The sequence below is a fragment of the Castor canadensis genome, chromosome 12 (genome assembly GCF_047511655.1).
Source record: "Castor canadensis chromosome 12, mCasCan1.hap1v2, whole genome shotgun sequence".
NCBI lineage: Eukaryota > Metazoa > Chordata > Mammalia > Rodentia > Castoridae > Castor > Castor canadensis.
The window spans coordinates 37494607-37510708 of NC_133397.1; the positions used below are offsets into that span (position 1 = coordinate 37494607).

At 36.3% G+C, this 16102-nt stretch overlaps 1 protein-coding gene across 6 annotated transcripts in view; it reads left to right on the forward strand.

Annotated features, from left to right (window-relative positions):
• Positions 1-16102, forward strand: part of Plekhh2 (pleckstrin homology, MyTH4 and FERM domain containing H2) — a 125462-nt gene that overhangs the window by 13931 nt on the left and 95429 nt on the right. For 5 of the 6 annotated variants that reach the window (XM_020157403.2, XM_074049591.1, XM_074049593.1 and 2 more), the window contains exon 2: positions 121-250. The exons of the other annotated variant lie outside the window; for it this stretch is intronic. In XM_020157403.2, coding sequence (XP_020012992.2) covers positions 128-250 — 123 coding nt within the window. In that variant the 5' untranslated portion in view covers positions 121-127. The remainder of the gene's footprint in view (positions 1-120; positions 251-16102) is intronic. 6 annotated transcript variants of the gene reach the window in all.

Consider the following 16102-nt stretch of genomic DNA (forward strand, 5'->3'; position numbering starts at 1 on the left):
CTCACAATGTAAATCTTGTATCTGGTTAGATAGCATTAGATGGTGGCTACAGAGGGTGCATTGGTGGTTTAATGGATTATCTTCAATGCTAATGTGCTGTTTGAATGCTTTCTTTTTTAGAGTAAATATGGCAGAGCTTTCTGAGCAAGAAGGACCAGTAGATTGGAAAGAACGATGCGTAGCTCTGGAGTCTCAGCTCATGAAATTTAGAGTCCAAGCAAGCAAGATTCGAGAGCTCTTAGCAGAGAAAGTAAGCTTTTCTCCCTAAACTTTGCTGTTGAGTATCAGCTACTTGGAGCCTATTTCATGTTTCAAATAATCTCGTTACTTTTGGGACTAAGCATTTTGGAAATGATGAATATGATATAACTTTTTGCCAATTATTTGAAGCTATATTTGGCTGGTGGAGTGGCTCAAGTGGTAGAGTACCTGCCTGACTAGCAAGTGCGAAGCCCTGAGTTCAAACTCCAGTACCACTAAAAAAAAATGAGTGCTGTGGAAGCTATATTTAGCACATATTCTTTTGCTAGCATTAGGATGGATTGGGCAGTAGGACAAAAAAAAGCTTATTTTCAAATACTAGTGGAATATGTGAAAGTTACATGTGATTGACAAATTTGGGTTTCATTTATTCCAGAGAGAAAGACTATGATTTATTTGATTTTAATATAAGAATTTAATAGCATTTTGATCTTCTAAATGTTTAAGAATATTTTTATGTGATTATAGGAGAAAATATCCTTTTGATAGTAAAATGTGTTTATGGTGTATTTGAAACTATGTACCTGCTTAGGAATTTCTGTTGACTAATTGTATATATCTAAACCATCATTGAGGCTAGAATTGAGTTCAGTATAATTATATGCTTTTCTTAATAGTTCTAATAATATAATTAGAATTTTATGTGACAGGGATTTTGTTTTTGCAAATATGCATATAAAACCAATAGATTTGTTCATTCATTTCTTTGATAAATGTTTATTGAAGGATACTACAATAATACCATAGTTGCATTTGTAGATAAGACAGCCCATGTTTCTGATTCCAGGGAACTTGGATTATAGATCCATGCTGTCTGATATGATAGGCACTTAGCCACCGGTGGCTATTGAACATTTCAAATGAGGCTAGTTCAAAGTGAGATGTTCTGCAAATGTAACACACACATGGGATTTCAAAGAGTTAGTATGAAAAAAATGCAAAGTGTTGCAGTAATAATTTTTATATTTCAGATATTGGGTTAAATGGACAATATTAAATTAATTTTCTTTTTACTTTTTAAATGTATGTTCTGGAAAATTTTAAATTACACATGTGGCTTACATGTTTCTAAACAGCACCATCTAGATAGATGGATGAATGATATTTATGGTAATTCAGAATTGATCAGAAGAATTTACAGGTGGTTATTTAAACTCGAATCCATATAATTTGCTTAGGATGGAGACTGGTATATGTATCATATCTCAAAAAAGGTCTTAAATCTTCCTTCCATTGTTAGCCAACAGCGTCTTAGAAGTATTCTAATAAAATTCAGTGAAGCATCATTTTTTTAAGTCTTCGTATAGATCTCCTTAAATTTAGCATCTTTTAGGTGGAAAGACTAAGGTTATCCTACTTACTTTGGGTCAAAGATGATCCAGTAATAGGCTTTGTGCAATAAATCCTCAATATCAGTATGTTCTATTTATTGATATTAGACTATATTGATATTAGCTTGAAAAAGAATTAGAGTTTGAATATCTGTAAGTATGGGAGGCTTATCTTACCTCAGAGTTTAATGGCCAGCCTTTTTTTTTGCTCCTTTCTTTTTAAAAATCATTTCCCATGTTGTGCTGTGCTTTGTTTAGTATGTTCCACAATTTCCAGCCACCCCATCCATACAATGATTTTGTCTAGACCACCGTGTCCTTCTGTTGAACCTCACAGATACCTCGCCGTGTTGTCCTAGCTTCTTAGTAGTTGCCACTGTTAACTGCATCTTCCTTTTCAGAGTTTTCTTGGTTTTCTTGACTTCTATACTGTCTTGGTTTCCTTATGGTTTAAATAGAAATTCTGTTTATTTGGGTTCTAATTGGTTAACCTTTAAATTTTAAAATTTTATGGCAACATCTGTTCTGTTCTTTAAAAAGCAAGTTATAGTAAGTTTCTTTGAGTGTACATTTTTTAAATTATAAAAGTGTTATTTTTCTCTGAAGTAAAATTGTAAGTAGCTTTTCGGTCATCAATCTGCATGCTATTAGATATATTCTTTATCAGTAAATCAGTATTATGAGAAATACTATTTCAAAATTGCTGGTTTAGTCATGGTTTCTTTCTCTTCATCAGTCTATTTTGTATCTGTGACTTCACTCCTATGGCAAATCTAAGAGATGGAATTATTCAGATGTGTTTTGCACATTGGAAAATGGATACGTGTGCCAAGTTACTCATGGTTTCCTGGTAAATACATTTAAGTACCAAAATGGAAGTAAAGATTTTCATAATATTTTCTGTTATATTCTAGTATGAAATATTTTTCTCCAGTTTAAAAATTCTTTGGTGTCCTCCCATCTTTTAATGAAATTACTTGATATTTATTATAGGTATAACTTTTTAGTTCATGTAACAACTTGTGAAGTTATAAATTTTATTGTCCCCACTTTATAGATTAGGATAGTGATGCTTTCTTTGTACTAGGAAATCTTCTAAGTGCTTTATACAAATTTGTTCCTCCTTATGAGGTAGGTACTAATATTACCCATGTTTACCCAGGAGGAAAATTAGGCACAGAAAAGTTATTTAACTGGCCTGAGTTCACACCAAAAAGTAAGTGATGGCTGGGTGCTGGTGGCTCACACCTGTAACTAACAATACTTAGGAGGCAGAGATCAGGAGGATTGCAGTTCAAAGCCAGCCCAGACAAATAGTTTGGCAGACCCTGTCTCAAAAATACCCATTACAAAAAAAGGGCTGATGGAGTGACTCAAAGTGAAGGCCCTGAGTTCAAACCCAGTACTGGAAAAAAAAAAAAAAGTAAATGCTTAAGGTTTGAACCAAGGCATTCTGTATTTAGTCTAAATAATTAGTGTCACCCCAAATGGCCTCTCTAATCTAGTTTTATTACCACCCACCTTGCTTTCTCTGATATATCTACCCACTAATCTGTTCTATCTCCTACTCAGCCATGCAAAATATAAACATCTCTGCCTAAGGGAAGATATCTGTATGTATTTGTATATAATAATAACAACTTATATAATGTTACATATTTTTCAAAGCAAACCCTATTGCATTATTTCTGAGCCAATTCAAGTCGAATGTTGAATTCCTGAGACTAGTCTGGTCCCATCCACAATTTTTGGTTTTGTGTTAGGACCAGTCTGATCTAAGACTTTTCCCTGATAGTTCTCTACATCTTCCTTCCACATGGATGCAGCCTCAAGGGTGAAGATTCTTGAACGAATACTAATTGGATTCCTTAGCTCTTTGCCAGGAATTGAGGTCATCCTCTCTTTTCTACAACAGTTCTGGTCTTAGTTTGTTTTATTGATGTTGGCTATAGGCAGCTAACTCTAGGTACCAACTGTGGTTCCCAAGCCTTTTCTGTAGCCATTAGCTAGTCTAAACCCCAAAGTAACTCTAGGAGCTAGTTATTATTAACCCCAGTCTATGGTTATTAACATCAAGGTTGAGAGGAGCAGAGCTGCCATTGCCTCCTAGAACTTTTAGATTTGCTGTGATGTAGCTAATAGAGTACCTGACACATAGAAGTGACTCATTATTATTTTCTCATATCTTTCTTTTTCCTTTTGCGGTGCTGAGGACTGAAACCAGGAAATTGTGCGTGCTAGGCAGGTGTTCTTCTACCACTGAGCTGGCTCTACTCCCAAACTCTCTTATATCTTTCTGATTGGATACACTGGTTAGGTACACAAGAAGTCGACTTAAATGTAATTACAGATTGACAGGAGACATGGTTCTGAATTTTTAAAGGAAAATGTGTGAGATAATCCCAGAGTATTTTTATAATTAAAGATGGATTTCAATTATATATATAAAACATGGAGTAGAAAACATGAGCTTTTTTTAGAAAAACTACTTTTGTAACTGTTTTTTTCCATTGCAATTTTCAAGCAACATAGAATGTTGAAGCTTGTGGAGAAAAAGGCCTTATTGACGTTTTGGGCAAGTAAGTGCTGCTGTAAGTGGGAGAGGTCTTTAGAGGAGCTTAAGGAACCGTGTTGGAAATATTCTTAGTACGCCAAGTATACACTCTTCAGAGAAGCTGAGACGCAAGTAGTTTTCTACTTTATAGTGTTACTAGTTAGTTTTCTGAGTCAGGGAGGGAAAAAGGAAAGTTTCTTTTTAAGTTGAAGTGAAATGTTATTTCCTTTGAGTGAGAGTTTCAGTGAAAAGGAAAGGGAGAAAAACATGAAGAATTTCCATTTTGGGGCATCTGCATGACCAATGCAACCTAATGATGCCTTTACCTGGTGCTGCATTGCCATCTGGGATTTCCTGCCACTTAGCCTTCCTTTCGCGAATATTTTCCCTTGACAGTTTCAGGATGATTCCTAGGATGGCAGAGCATATGCTTTCACATAACAGTGCAATGCCTATTAACATATTTAAATTAGAAATCCCCTCAGTGACTCTTGGCTCACCTAATAGCGCACAATGCCTAATGCGGAGTCTAACATACAATGCACATACTAACAAGGAGGCTTTAGGGGCTAATTTAAATGTCACTTTGGGGGTTATTGGTTGAAGGTATTATTTCTTATCACAAAAATGGCGATAAGATTCATGGAGTCTATAGGGAAAATCAGGAAAAGAAATACATGGTGGGGAAATGCTGTCCAGTTCTAAAGTATCCTACCTAAACGAACCAATCTGTTGAACAGGTTTATTTGTACATAATGCCTATAAAAGGAGAGGACCGCTGAGTGTGGTATGTGATGGTTTTATAATCCAAGCTCGGAGGCAGATTCTTCTTTGCCATGTGTTGCTAAATTCACTCTGGCTACAGGAGGATACTTTTGTAGTAATAAATCAAGCATGAGGTTTAGAATTTGCTGCTTTACTTTGTTATCATGTAAGTAGTCTGTTCATAAAACGGTGTATTTCTTGTTAAATCCTGATAGATGTAGTCAGTTATTTCAGGTCTTTTACTGACTTAGCATTCATTGGTTGTTGTCTTAACCCCAGGTTTACATTAGTTTACATTGTGAAAATAAAAACTCACATAAATATGTTTTGCATTACTTTTTTGAGTATTTTGCAGAGTTTTTTTTCCCAGCTCAGATGATTATGAAAAGAAATAATCACTCAAAAATCAAAGTATTGCCTTCCATATTGCCTGTATATTTGAATTGGTCTTGAGGCTGGACGTATGACTCAAGTGGTAGGACACCTGCCTTTCAAGAGCAAGGCCCTGAATTCAAACCCTAGTATTGCCAAAAAAAAAAAAAAAGAAAGAAAGAACTGGTTTTAAAGTGTTATAAGCTTTATCAGATAGAAATAATGTATGCTTGCATTAATGCAATGTTAAGGATTCAGTATTTATGATCTATAATGTAGATTGTGAATATAATGATTTCCTTTTATCAAAGTTTATCCTCACTTTAAATAATTTTTAAAAACCCTCAAAACTTTTATTAGTTAATTTTGTTCTTTTCATTTCATTTGTACATAAACTCATTTATTGAGTTTCTGTTAGGTTGCATTCATCATCTCTGTCTCAACCATTGTTGTGTAAATAAATAATACACTGGCATCTTGAGAGAGAGTACTATGTTCTGTCCAGTGGTAAGACTCTGTTAGAGTCTTAGATTTCAAAATTAGTCTTTTTTTGGTTATCTCTATTCCTGTTTCTTTCTGTGATAGGTTCTCCGAAAACACATAACTTAAAATTCTTCCTAATGTGAATAGTAATTTAATTCTTAGACTGAAAGAATAACAAAGGACAAAAATAAAGACCAGGGCTTTCCAACTAAGAATTTGTGGTTTTATGTGTTTGGGGCTGGTTTTCATTTGATTCTATATTGCTATACACCATGTGTTGTTTATAAATTCTAGTGAGCAGCTGTGGTTCGAGAAAAAGAGCTCTGAGAATCAGCATATGAAGACTAAAATCTTAGCCATGTTGCTGGCTGGGAACATAAGTTTGTATAAACCATACTCATTCTGAACTCAATTTCATATCTTCATAAAGAGAATAACAATTCCCATTTCATGATATGGGTGTGAAATGATGTAGTTAAAAGCTCTGGTTTCTAAACACTAATTAGTATTTCTAAAAAAAACTGTTCTGTTCCCTGAATTATTATTTTCTCCCCCTGAGATTATTTTCCTGGTTTTATGTTTGCTGTTTTTTTTTTCAGGGGTGGTATTGCAAGCTTTTCTCAAATGTCTGATGATTTTTGGTGGTCTATTTATGTTTTAAGAATGGGACTTTGCAAAGATGACTGACAGTTCTGTTCCAAGGTGAATCGTGAATTTTGTTTAAAGATAGAATAAAGATATTTTTAAAACATTCAAGGTTTCATGTGCTTTCTGAGGAATCTCCATTAAAAGGAGAAAATAAACCAAGCCCAAGGAAGTCATCGGATATAGGAAATAGGAGATCAATGTAGAAGAAAGTTGAAAGGTCTTCCTAAGGAGACAGCTGTGTCCAGGCAGAGAGAGAAATGGTCCATATTGGCACAGATGAGAGGCTGTAGGAGTGGCTTCAAGAAGATGAAAGTGGTAGAAAGCCACGTGAATGAGTATCTTGAGAGATAATTTAAACACAGTAGAAATTTGAAGTTGAATTATTGGTAAGTTCATAGAAAACTAAATAAATAAACAAAACACTTAACTCTAGGGAAAAAAGTCATGTATGAAAGGAAAAAGTAGCATAGTTTACTATATGGTTTAGCTGTGTGTGTACCAGTCGCACACATGTTGTAACTATCATACATAGTCACAATAATAGTGATTTAAACAGTGATTTAACCAAAGATAAGATATAAAGACATTGAGAGAATGGGTGACATGAAGTGTATCTGTGTTGATGGCAAGGAGACCAAAGAGCTAAATTCTCATTTTCCATTAAGGAATTAAGTAGGAAATCACAAAACAAAAAATCTTTTGGAGTTAGTTGACACTTTATGTGCATTTATAGCTTTGATAAATATAAAAATACACAGAAAAAATCAAGTTGTGAACTAAATGGACTTGTTCAGTTTTTTGAAGGGAAATATAATAGGATGCTTCCATGAAAATCATTACACAAAATAATTTCTGAATTTTCATATGCCAACAAAAAATCAAGCCTTTTGCTTTATATATATATAGACATATAGATAGATAGATAGATATAGATATATGTTACATCATTTCATATATACATATAGCAAGTGGACCTTTGGGAGAATTCTTAAGATTCAAACTGTGGCACCACTTAAAACTCTTTAACTCCTTCATTAAAGCCCTTAACTCTTTAACTCTTAAAAAATTCCTGAATCAGTATTGTATAATGTAATAATCAGTCATAAAGCTGGAATGTGGCAAGGGAACCTTAGGGAGTTGGTGATAATCAACACAATGAAAACTGTGGGTAGGAGAGCTTTATGGTAGGAGGTCTGGTGAGGGAAAGGATAGGAAATTAATAGCAGTAGACAGCATCAAAAACAGGAACTGCTGGAACCATTACAATGCCAGCATTGATTTTTCTTAGAGACTACTCTTTGGAAATTAAGTATATTTCTAGAACAAAAATGAGCACTTTCAACTTAAATTTTCAATCAAGCTTTTGAAATTTAAGTAATTATGTAGATTTGATGAATACTAGGAGTTGCTAAATATTGCATAAATATGTTAGAAGCCATAGAACGGAAAATTGTCAGGCAACAAGAAAGATTTCAATTGTCCCATCCTGTCCTAGACAGAGAACTGGTGCTTTTTCCAACATTACCACAAAACTACCTACTTTGAAAGCCTGCGGTGGTATGAGGATGGGTTGGAATAGGGTTTGGTAGAATCGCATTTTGGGTAGAATGAGTAGTACAACTGAAAATCTTTCTTGTTGGAGAATTATTTCAGCCCTCAGTAACTCCTTGGGCTGTGATGGCTTTGTAACAGCAAAAGCCATTTAATCAGAAATATTAGATGCATTTTCACAAAGAGGAAAAATATAGATTCTGTCACAGGAAGTCTTCTAAGTTTAACCTTCTAAGTATTATTGTGTCATTAATAATACTTCATCATGTATTTAATCTGAGGTATATTCTAGTGACTGAAATTGATGTTTTTAAACCTCCGAACAGAGCAACTACATTTAGTTGAGTGTAGCACATTTATTTCAGGTATATCTTTCTTTATTATTATTATTTTTTTACTATTGTGCTGGGGGTATACTATGACATTTACAGAAGTTCTTACAATATATCAAATACATCATAGTTGAATTCATCCCCTCCGTATCTCCCCCTCCAACTTTGGTTTTCTTTTTTTTCTCTCTCTTCCATATCTTTGTTTATACAGTTTGTGGAGTGGAAAGTTGGGAAAAATCTCTGTACTTTTTATAATTACAATTCTTGAAGCTGAGACACAAGAATGAACACTATCACATGCATTCCTAGATGTTGCATGTCGAATGAGAGTGGCTTTCATTGTAATGATGACCAGAGATATCAGCAGTACCATAGGAATAGATAGAATATTATTTTTACAGAGCTATACAGGGTATTCTTGGGTTTTAATTATTTATTGCTACATTTTTTTTACATTTGTATTACCATGTATTAATTGTGCAGGGGGGGTTCATTGTGACATTTACATATGTGCTTACCATGTATCTTAATTAGATTCACCACCTTATCATTCTCCCTCATCCCCCTCCTCCTTCTCAGAACAATTCCAGCAGGTTTCGTTGTTCTATTTTCATGCGCACATACGAAGTACATTCACCATATTTGCCCTCCTTCACCTTCTCTATTTACTCTCCCCCTTCAACTTATACCTAACCCAGACAGGACCTGTTTTACCTTCCTGACCTTCATTTAAAAAAGTGTGTATTGATTGCCAAAATGGGGTTTTACCATGGTATTTCAGATTAACCTTCTTCTATTACTTACTCTTTCTCTATCACCCTGCTCTTCCCTATTATTCAGTAGCTTTCAATGCATTTTGTTATAGTTATTATTCACTTTATCATTCTCTTTTCCTCTCCCTCTTCCCCCTAGTCTCCTCAGATGGACCCACTGTTACAACCATATTCTCTCTTTCACTCTTATATGTGTGTGTATATATATGTGATCATATATATATGTATATATTTATCTTTTAGACCCAGCTTCCACATATAAGGGAAAACGTGACCTTTGTTCCTCTGAGCCTGGCTTACTTTGCTTAACATGATAATCTCCAATTCCATTCATTTATCTGCAAACAACATAATTTCATTCTTCATTATGTCTGAATAATACTCCATTGTATATATATATATATATATATATATATATATATATATATATATATATACCATATTTTCTTTTATTTTTTTTTCTTTTATTCATATGTGCATACAATGTTTGGGTCACTTCTCCCCACTTCCCCCCGCCCCCTCCTTCCCCCCCCACCCCCTCTCTCTCCCCCGATACCAGGCAGAAACTATTTTGCCCTTATCTCTAATTTTGTTGAAGAGAGAGTATAAGCAATAATAGGAAGGACCAAGGGTTTTTGCTAGTTAAGATAAGGATAGCTATACAGAGAATTGACTCGCATTGCTTTCCTGTACATGTGTGTTACCTTCTACATTAATTCTTCTCAAACTAACCTTTTGTCTAGTTCCTGGTCCCCTTCTCCTATTGGCCTCTGTCACTTTAAAGTACCTGCATTGGTTTCTCTGCATTGAGGGCAACAAATGCTATCTAGTTTTTTGGGTGTCTTACCTATCCTCACACCTCCTTATGTGCTCTCGCTTTATCATGTGATCAAAGTCCAATCCCCTTGTGTTTACCCTTGATCTAATGTACGCATATGAGGGAGAACATATGATTTTTGGTCTTTTGGGCCAGGCTAACCTCACTCAGAATGATGTTCTCCAGTTGCATCCATTTACTTGCGAATGATAAGATTTCATTCTTCTTCATGGCTCCATAAAATTCCATTGTGTATAGATACCACATTTTCTTAATCCATTCGTCAGTAGTGGGGCATCTTGGATGTTTCCATAACTTGGCTATTGTGAATAGTGCTGCAATAAACATGGGTGTGTACTCTGGAGTAACCTCTGTCACATTCTTTTAGGTATATCTCCAAGAGTGGTATTGCTGGGTCATATGGCAAATCTATGTTTAGATTTTTAAGTAGTCTCCAAATTTTTTTCCAGAGTGGTTGTACTAGTTTACATTCCCACCAGCAGTGTAAAAGGGTTCCTTTTTCCCCACATCCTCGCCAACACCTGTTGTTAGTGGTGTTGCTAATGATGGCTATTCTAACAGGGGTGAGGTAGAATCTTAGTGTGGTTTTAATTTGCATTTCCTTTATGGCTAGAGATGGTGAGCATTTTTTCATTTGTTTTTTGGCCATTTGAATTTCTTGTTTTGAGAAAGTTCTGTTTAGTTCACTTGCCCATTTCTTTATTGGTTCATTAATTTTGGGAGAATTTAGTTTTTTGGTTCCCTATATATTCTGGTTATCAGTCCTTTGTCTGATGTGTAGCTGGCAAATATTTTCTCCCACTCTGTGGATGTTCTCTTCAGTTTAAAGACCACTTCTTTTGTTGAGCAGAAGCTTTTTAGTTTTATGAAGTCCCACTTATCTATGCTATCTCTTAGTTGCTGAGCTGCTGGGGTTCCATTGAGTAAGTCCTTGTCTATGCCTATTAGTTCCAAAGTATTTCCTACTCTTTCCTGTACCAACTTTAGAGTTTGTGGTCTGATATTAAGATCCTTGATCCATTTTGAGTTAATATTGGTATAGGGTGATAAACATGGGTCTAGTTTCAGTTTTTTGCAGACTGCTAACCAGTTTTCCCAGCAGTTTCCCAGAGGCTGTCTTTTCTCCATCATATATTTTAGTGCCTTTGTCAAAAAAAAGTTGGTTATAGTTGTATGGCTTCATATCTGGGTCCTCTATTCTGTTCCACTGGTCTTCATGTCTGTTTTTGTGCCAGTACCATGCTGTTTTTATTGCTATTGCTTTGAAATATAGTGAAGTCAGGTATTGTGATACCTCCAGTGTTGTTCTTTTTACTGATATACCATATTTTCTTAATCCATTCATCAGTTGTAGGGCATCTGGGGTGTTTCCAAAGTTTGGCTATTGTGAATAGTGCTGTAATCAATATGGTGTAGAAGAGTTTCTATTGTATCCTGGCTTCATCCTTCAGGTACATGCCTAGGAGTGGTATTGCTGGACCTTATTTATCTCTTCTGACTGATTTTTGCTTAAAATCTGCTTTGTCTGATATGAGGATAGCTACTCCTGCTTGCTTTTGATTTTAATATGCCTGGTATGGCTTTTTCCATCCTTTCACATTTAGTTTGTGTGTGTGTGTGTTTGGTTGTGAAGTATGTTTCTTATAGACAACAGATTATTGGATGTTGCTTTTTGATCTCAGACAACCTGTATCTTTTGAATGCAGAGTTAAGTTCATTTACATTTAGTGTTATAATTGAGGGGTACGTACTGATTCCTGTGTTTCTATTGCTTTTTTTCTAGGCCAGTTGTTCTTTACTTTTGGCATTGTTCATCTTCAGGTAGTGCTGATTTACTGAGTTGACCATGACAGATATTTTTCTAGTTCTCATGGGTTCACATCCTCTTTTGAGTTTTATTTTTTCCTGATCTCTTATATTTGTGATTGTTTTTCTTCCTCTTCTGTGTGAAATATTCCTGTGACTATCTTCTGTAATGCAGGCTTGGTGAAACTGAACTGCTTTAGCTTATCCTTGTCCTGGAATGTCCTTAGTTCTTGACTGAGATCGAAGGATAGCTTTGCTGGATATAGTATTCTCGGTTGGCAGTTAATTCTCTCTTAAGGCTTGAATTATATTGCTCCATGATTTTCTGGCTTTTAGGGTTTGTGCTGAGAAGTTTGAGGTGATTCTTATGTGTTCACCTTTGTATGCAAGCTGGAGTTTTTCTCTTGCAGATTTCAGTATCCTTTCTTTGTTCTCTAGCTTTGGCATTTTAATTGTGATATTATGTGGAGTTGTTCTTTTCTGATCATGTCTATTTGAAGTTGTACATAGGTGTCTATGTCATTACATAGACTTGGGAAATTATCTGCTATGATTTCATTGAATAAGTTTCTTATGCCCATAGTTTATATTTTAGCTCCTTTTTCCACCCTGTGAATTTTTATGTTTGGTCTTTTGATTGTGTCCCATAGTTCTTGTTTATTTTAATCATAGGCATTCATTTTTTTTCTTTGCAATTGTCTGCCTACAATATCTCTTCAGTCTTGGCCTCTGTTTCTGATAGTTTTTCTTTTTTTTGATTCATTGAGGTTTTCATTCTAACACTTCTACTTTTTTTTCCCCATAATTTGTTTCCTTCCTGAATTTCTCTTCCATGCTGACTTTCTTGTCTAGGTCTTAAATTGATTTCCTAACTGCATTTATTTATTTGAATCATCTTTGAGGTCATTGATCTTTTTTTTTTTTTTTTTTTTTGATGGGACTGAAATTTGAGCTCAGCACTTCACCTTGCAAAGCAGGCACTCTACCACTTAAGCAGTACCTCCAGTCCATTTTGCTCTGGTTATTTTGCAGATGGGGGTTACTTGAACTATTTGCCTGGGCTAGCCTTGAACCATGATCCTCCTGATCTCAGCTTCCCAAGGAGCTAGGATTTCAGGCATGAGTCACTAGTGCCCAGATTCATTGATTATTTTTAATAGTAGGCTTTTGAAATTTCATTGTTTTTGGATTCAGTTGTTATGTTGTCATGGGTTTTGTAGGGGAGATGCTGCCTTGATTTTTCATATTTAAATTTCTATGCAGTGATTTGCACATCTGTTGAGCTAGGTTTCTTTTTCACTTCCTCATATATGTGGAAAATATACTGCAGTGACAAGGTGAACAATTCAGCAATAAACAAAATATTTGAATGAGTAAGAAACAATCAGCACCCTTAACTGTCTTCCCACTAAGGTTGTATAGGAACAAATATCTGGTTCCTAGAGTATGATCTGGGAACTTAATACTGGTTGAAAGGTATAAGGATTAAAAATTGAGTAATATAGGGATGGGCATTGGGAAAGGAGGGGTGTAGGAAGAAGAGGACATAGGTATAGGAGATTATAGTGTGAGAGAGCACTACATAGTTGTAACAAAGAAATAGAGAATGGTTTGAGAAGTAAGGAAAAAAATAAGAAATAAAGAAATCAAAAATTTCTTATTTGACAATAGGAATCAAAAATTAAAAGAAAAAATACAAGAACCAACCAAATGAAACAAATTTAATAATATTAATATTAATAATAATAATAATAAAAGAAACCAGTTTGTTTCCTGCTGGAAAGTTTGTTTCCCTGTTTTGTCCAAGTTAGTCTACCTTGCCATGGTTGTTATGGGAATAGCTTTAGGATGGTGATGCTGGTGGGGTGGAGTCTGTGATCTGAAGACTTCCAAATTATTTGTGTCCCACAGGGAGAATTCATCGCAGGACATGTGGGTGTAAATGGAGTTTATTAAAAGTTAGGGAAGGGAATTACAAAAGGGAGCATGGTGCTTGCAGGTGGAATCTGGAGGCAGAGAGCACGCGTCTCTTTTCCAGGTGCTTTTAAAATTTTCACTAATCTATGGGAAGGGAGGAACCAGGTGATTTCCATCCAAAAATCAGTGAGTGGGGAGGGGCATGGGTGGTTCCCCGGCCAGATGAGGGTGGTCCCTGAGCCAGGGCATGATTAATCTGAAACGTAATATTTTTCTGAGTTCCAAACTTTCCCTAATTTTGGTCTGCCTCAGTGGAGCTGCATCACAGGATGTTGGCCTGCCAGGCTGGGTTTTTCAGTAAGGAGATTTTTGCAAAGGGGAAATTTCTAGCTTGATGTGCGGTGGGGGCCTTGGGGCCCTTGGTGGTTAACACACTCTAGGGCAATTCTCTTAACAGAGTGCTTTGGCTATAGATTGAGAGTGTGTGTGTGTCAGAGAGAGAGAGAGAGAGAGAAAGAGAGAAAGAGATTGAGAGAGAGATATGAATGCGTGTGGCCATTTCTTCCATTATTGGGGACTTAGTTAATGGAGTTGCTGTCACTGCATAGGGTGGGGCTGCTGACATCAGGGCCTTTGGCTGCTAGTCAGGCTTTTCTGCCAGGAGCCTTCAGATTGTCCCTGTCAAAATTTTTCCCTCTCTAAGTCTGCCTCTAATAGCAGTCTCCCCTGCTGAGACTGGAACTTGCCTAGCTGGGAGCTGCAACCAGTCTCACCTGCTGCAGGCAGTTTGCAGGCAGCTTCTGCAACCTGAGTTCCCTGCCATTGGAGGCTGGGTATTTTATTTTATTTTATCATTTTACATTTAATTATATGTGTATACATTATTTGGGCCACCTCCCCCCCACACACTGGTGCTTTGTTTTTGAAACTGACCTTAGTCAATGGAGTTGCTGTTACTGGATTAGGTGGGGCTGCCAACCTCTGAGCCTTTTTTTGCTTTTCATATTGCCCCTATCAAAACCTCTCCTCTGTGTCCACCTTTGGTGGCAGTCGCCATGTGGAAACTGTGCCTGGGAGTCTCAGAGCTTCCTGGGCTGTGATTTTTCAAATCCTCCAGGTTGCTCAGTCTTAAAGGTTGCCTGCCTGCAGGCTGCCTGCGAGCAGCTTCTGTAATCTGAAGCTTTTTGCCCACGAAGGCTAGGTGCTTTGTTTTTTGACATTTTCTCTGGGCAGATAGGGCAGGGCCACCAACACTGCACCTTTCCCTTCCCAAATTCCGTTTTACATCTCAGCTCACCCCAAGTCAAAGCCTCTCCTCTCCATGAGCCTCTCATGACTGTCCCCTTTGACACACTGCGGCCAGGCTGGTCCAGGCATAAGCAGGAGACCCTTTTCAAAAAATAGCTAAACAAAAAGGGGGCAGGGGCACGTCTCAAGTGGTAGAGCGCCTGCCTAGCAAGCTTGATCCCCTGAGTTCAAACCCCAGTACTGCCAAGAAAAGAAACAAAAAAAACCACTAAAATTTAGTGACTTTATCAATTTTAGCCATGCCAAAATATATTGATAGTATATATGTATAGATATTTCAAAACCTGTTCTACATGATATATATGTAATATATATGATATATGATACATAAAATATATTATTTTTGAAAACTAAGAAAAACCTTAGGGTCCTAATTCACCATGGAAAAAAGATCTAGCTACCTTCATGAAAAAACCAAGGGGAGGGTAGCTGGGCCTTGGACAGCCCAGAGCTGTTCCATCACTCCCAGCAGATATGTATCTAAGAGAATTGAGTGTATATATCCCCACAAAAATTTATTCATGACTGTTCATAGCATCATCATTCATTATAGTCAAAAGGTAGAAACAATCCAAAAGCCTATCAGCTGATAAATGGGTAAACAAAATTTTATATGTCCATAAAGTAGAATATCATTCAAGCATAAAAAATGAAATACAGATGAACCTTGAAAACAGTATGCTAAGAAGCCAGACATATTGTATGATTCCATTCATGTGAGATACCCAGAATACACAAATCCATAGAAGTTAATGGTGCATCATGTACCTGAGAACATTAGCCTAGAGTGATTTTCTTCAAGTCATGTTTTACTATAAATACAGTGTTAAGGAAAACATCCTCTGGGTACAGAAGTAAGCAGAAGCTGGCACTGGTGGCTCACACCTGTGATCTGAGCTACTTGGGAGACTGAGATATGGAGGATCACAGTTCGAGGCCAGCCTGGGCAAATAGTTCACAAGACGTTCCCCCCATCTCCAAAATAACCAGAGCAAAATGTATTGGAGGTGTTGCTTAACTGGTAGAGTGCCTGCTTTGCAAGCAGGAAGCCCTGAGTTCAAACCTCAGTCTCAACAACAACAAAAAAAAAATGTAGGCAGAATATTATAGTGGACCGTCACACTGTTTGTGCATGTGCATACGTGTATAATTTTTTTTATAAT